The sequence below is a fragment of the Salmo trutta genome, chromosome 20, assembly GCF_901001165.1.
Source record: "Salmo trutta chromosome 20, fSalTru1.1, whole genome shotgun sequence".
Classification (NCBI taxonomy): Eukaryota; Metazoa; Chordata; class Actinopteri; order Salmoniformes; family Salmonidae; genus Salmo; species Salmo trutta.
Genome location: NC_042976.1, coordinates 23,453,770 through 23,457,086, shown reverse-complemented (window position 1 = coordinate 23,457,086; position 3,317 = coordinate 23,453,770). Strand labels below are relative to the sequence as shown.

The following is a 3,317-nucleotide window of genomic DNA, read 5'->3' as shown; positions in this document are numbered from 1 at the left end:
TCACCTGCAGGACACTCTCTCACCTCTGGGAGAAAAACTGTCAAACACACACATCACTATTTGTTACAATAAGTGTCAGGCGAAGACATTGTCCAGACAGTTTGTCATGGTCAGCCCATGTAGAAAGACATATTGTACTGTATTATACAGTATTGATTTAAGCTCCTTGCGCCATGTTCTGGAGGCTAACAATATGAGTCTATGACTCAACATAATAATTCACAAGGCCTTTATACACATCACAAGCCTCTCTTCCTTATAGAGCAGTAAGAGACATTACCCTCAGTTTAGACCTAATTACCTTCCAGTCAACTCTCGAGGCTGTGGGTGGATACAGGAAGATGTGGACTAATCAAAGACCCTGCAGGCTCAGACCCTGCCTGCATGCATTCACCAGTAATTAGGCGCACACACACACACACACACACACACACACACACACGTCTCTGAGGGGTTTACTCTTAGGGAGATCTTAACCAACTGCATGCAATCTTTGAGAGAAATCAGGCCATTTGTGTAAATACACTCTCATTTACATAAATACACACAATCTGCCCACTTATCCCTATCTCTCTATCACACTGCCAGTGAATGTGCCTACCATGCTGCCAGTGAATGCCCACCAAGCTGCCAGTAAATGCCACCCTGGACAAAGCTGTAAATTTGGTTTGTAGCACACATCTGACTGCAGAAAGTCTCTACAGCAGAGATACTTACACAACTACAGTCTATCTACACCAACAGGTTCCTAGGATGGGGTTGGGGAGAGAGGTTCCCTGCCATGACAACCTCCTGTGTCTGTGTGTGTGCATATAGGGTGTGTGTGTGTTCAGGGGCCTCCTGTTGTCTCACGTGGGGAAGCACAGCTGGGGAGCTTTTTCATCAGCGAGAAAAGAGGGCTAATTACTAAGATTGGGAGAGAGAGAGAGATGGGTAGAGAGAGAAATAGAAGAAAGAGGGAGGCTGGAGGAGAATGAGAAAGGGGGAACGAGAGAAGATGGCGAGAGAAAGGGGACAAGACAAAGGGGAAAGAAAAGAGGGGGTGTAGAGAGTAAGGAGAGAGCGGTAAGGAGAGCACCTGCCACCCTTTCTACTCATCGCTTTCTCTCTCTCCAATGCACACACACTCCCTCTCCTCCCACCCTGTGACAGAGGGTGGCCCCCCTCTTCCTCCAGCAGAGATGCAGAGAGAGAGAGAGAGAAATAGAGAGAGGTAAGAGGGAGGGAGAGGGAGGAGGAAAAGGGAGAGGCAGACTCATTCTGCTACCAGTGCGCTCTGCGCTCCTCTCTATGCCAGTACCTCTCCGAGTGGCTCCCACACACACACTCACTTTTTACTGCACGCTACACACACTTATCCTGAGGACCACAGACACAGACAAAGAGACTGTGCGGTTGTTGAGCGGGAGCGGCATGGAATGGAACCTCAGAAGGATGGACAGTGAACTTAGACAGATCAACTCGGACCTGCTGCAGCCCAGTAAGAGCATCAAGAAGCCCTCGTCAGGCACCATCACCCTCAACGTGGGGGGCTTTCTGTATGCCGCGCACCGCACCACCCTCAGCCGCCACCAGGGGTCAGTGTTGGAGGAGCTGGCCAGCGGCAAAAAGACCGTCCAGCACACTGACTCCATGGGCAACCCCTTCATCGACCGTGACGGCCCCGTGTTCCGACACATCCTCAACTTCCTGCGGACCGGAGACCTGCAGCTACCCGACGACTTCCGAGAGGTGGGCCTTCTGAGACGGGAAGCAGAGTTCTACCGCCTCAGTGGATTGGTGGAGGCCATTTTGGAGTGGGAGGAGCTGCGGGCGGTACAGCGGGAGCCCGCCTTCCTGGAGGTGACTGACGAGAGGTCACAGGGCTTCAAGGTGTACTGTAGTGACCCCACTTTCATTGACAAGGTCAAAGGTCGCCTGGTTCAGATCTCAAAGAGCCGGCTGGACGGCTTCCCGGAAGAGTTTGAAGTGTCGTCCAACGTGATCCAGTTCCGCCACTTCATCAAGTCAGAACCGGGCTCCAGGCTGGTGCTGAAGCAGGACAGTACCTTTGTGTGTACTCTGGAGTGTCTGAAGCTAGAGACGGTGATGCTGGCCCTGAAAGCTGGCTTCTCTATCATCACCTCTCTGGACAGCAGCAAGGGATCTGTGGTGGCCGCAGAGGCACTGCACTTTGTCAAGTAAGAGAGGGAAGAGAGGGGAAGAGGGAAAGATGGGGGAGAGGGATCTGGGAGAGAATGGACAGGGAGGTGGAAAGAGAAGGGAAGAGAATGGGGCAGGTAACAGGCAGGTAGAGAGGGGAACTAGAGGGAGGAGAAAGGTGTCTGATTCCAGATTGACCCCTAGCCCCTGGGCTGGAACTGATGCAGGACAGCCCGTTTCTCTTCACTGCTGCAGGACAGAACACACACTCTCAGAGGAACAGTCTCCTACTGGATTGCATCAAGCTGCTTTTTCCATCCTGTCTGCTCCCCTTCAAACCAGCCTTTGTGTGCACAGTGAGGTATTAGTGTGTGTGTTCAGTTGCTGTGTTTAGTTGCTGTGTTCTAGTATTTAGTTGTGTGACCAAGCCTTTTTCTGGATCCTGAGGGGAGTGGTAGAGTGGAAGAATGCACTGACTGACCTGACGGTTGCTGATTATTGGACAAAAACAATTGTTTTATTCCAGAAACTTCTCACATATAGCCTGACTGGATGAGAGGTGTGCTTTGCAGAAAATATACACGTAGGGTTTAGACCCAAGGGTTCAAATCTAGCATGATGCATGTGCAGTGAAGATTTTCAAATCAGAAACCAACTTTGTGATTGTTTGATCGCCTGTGCTGTGAGTGAGTAAGTGACAATGTGTTCATTTGGATATGTGAATGTTTTGTTTTACACACAATAAAAGTAATGAATATTGTCAGTCATTACATGATTATCTTGTTAAATATTACAGACATATAGCATCTGCGAATTGGTTTGGAATATTTCTCCCACAACACCAGGAATTTGTGTTCATTCTATTATATAGTACAAGGGGACTTGGAAATATAGTGCATTCGGAAAGCATTCAGACCCCTTCCTTTTTCCACATTGTGTTATGCTACAGCCTTATTCTAAAATTGCTTAAATGAATTGTTTTCCTCATCAATCTACACATAATACCCCATAATGACAAAGCGAAAACAGGCTTTTAGAAATGTTTGCAAATGTATAAAAAAAAACAACTGAAATACCTTATTTACATAAGTATTCAGACCCTTTGCTATGAGACTCAAAATTGAGCTCAGGTGCATCCTGTTTCCATTGATCATCCTTGAGATATTTCTACAACT

General features: G+C 48.3%; 1 protein-coding gene across 1 annotated transcript; it reads left to right on the top strand.

Annotated features, from left to right (window-relative positions):
- The first annotated feature begins 1,280 nt into the window (after positions 1-1,280).
- Positions 1,281-2,909, top strand: LOC115155728 (BTB/POZ domain-containing protein KCTD4). Its single transcript, XM_029702630.1, has one exon. The coding sequence runs from the start codon at positions 1,291-1,293 to the stop codon at positions 2,182-2,184; it is 894 nt and encodes a 297-aa protein (XP_029558490.1). The 5' UTR covers positions 1,281-1,290; the 3' UTR covers positions 2,185-2,909.
- The last annotated feature ends 408 nt before the right edge of the window (positions 2,910-3,317 follow it).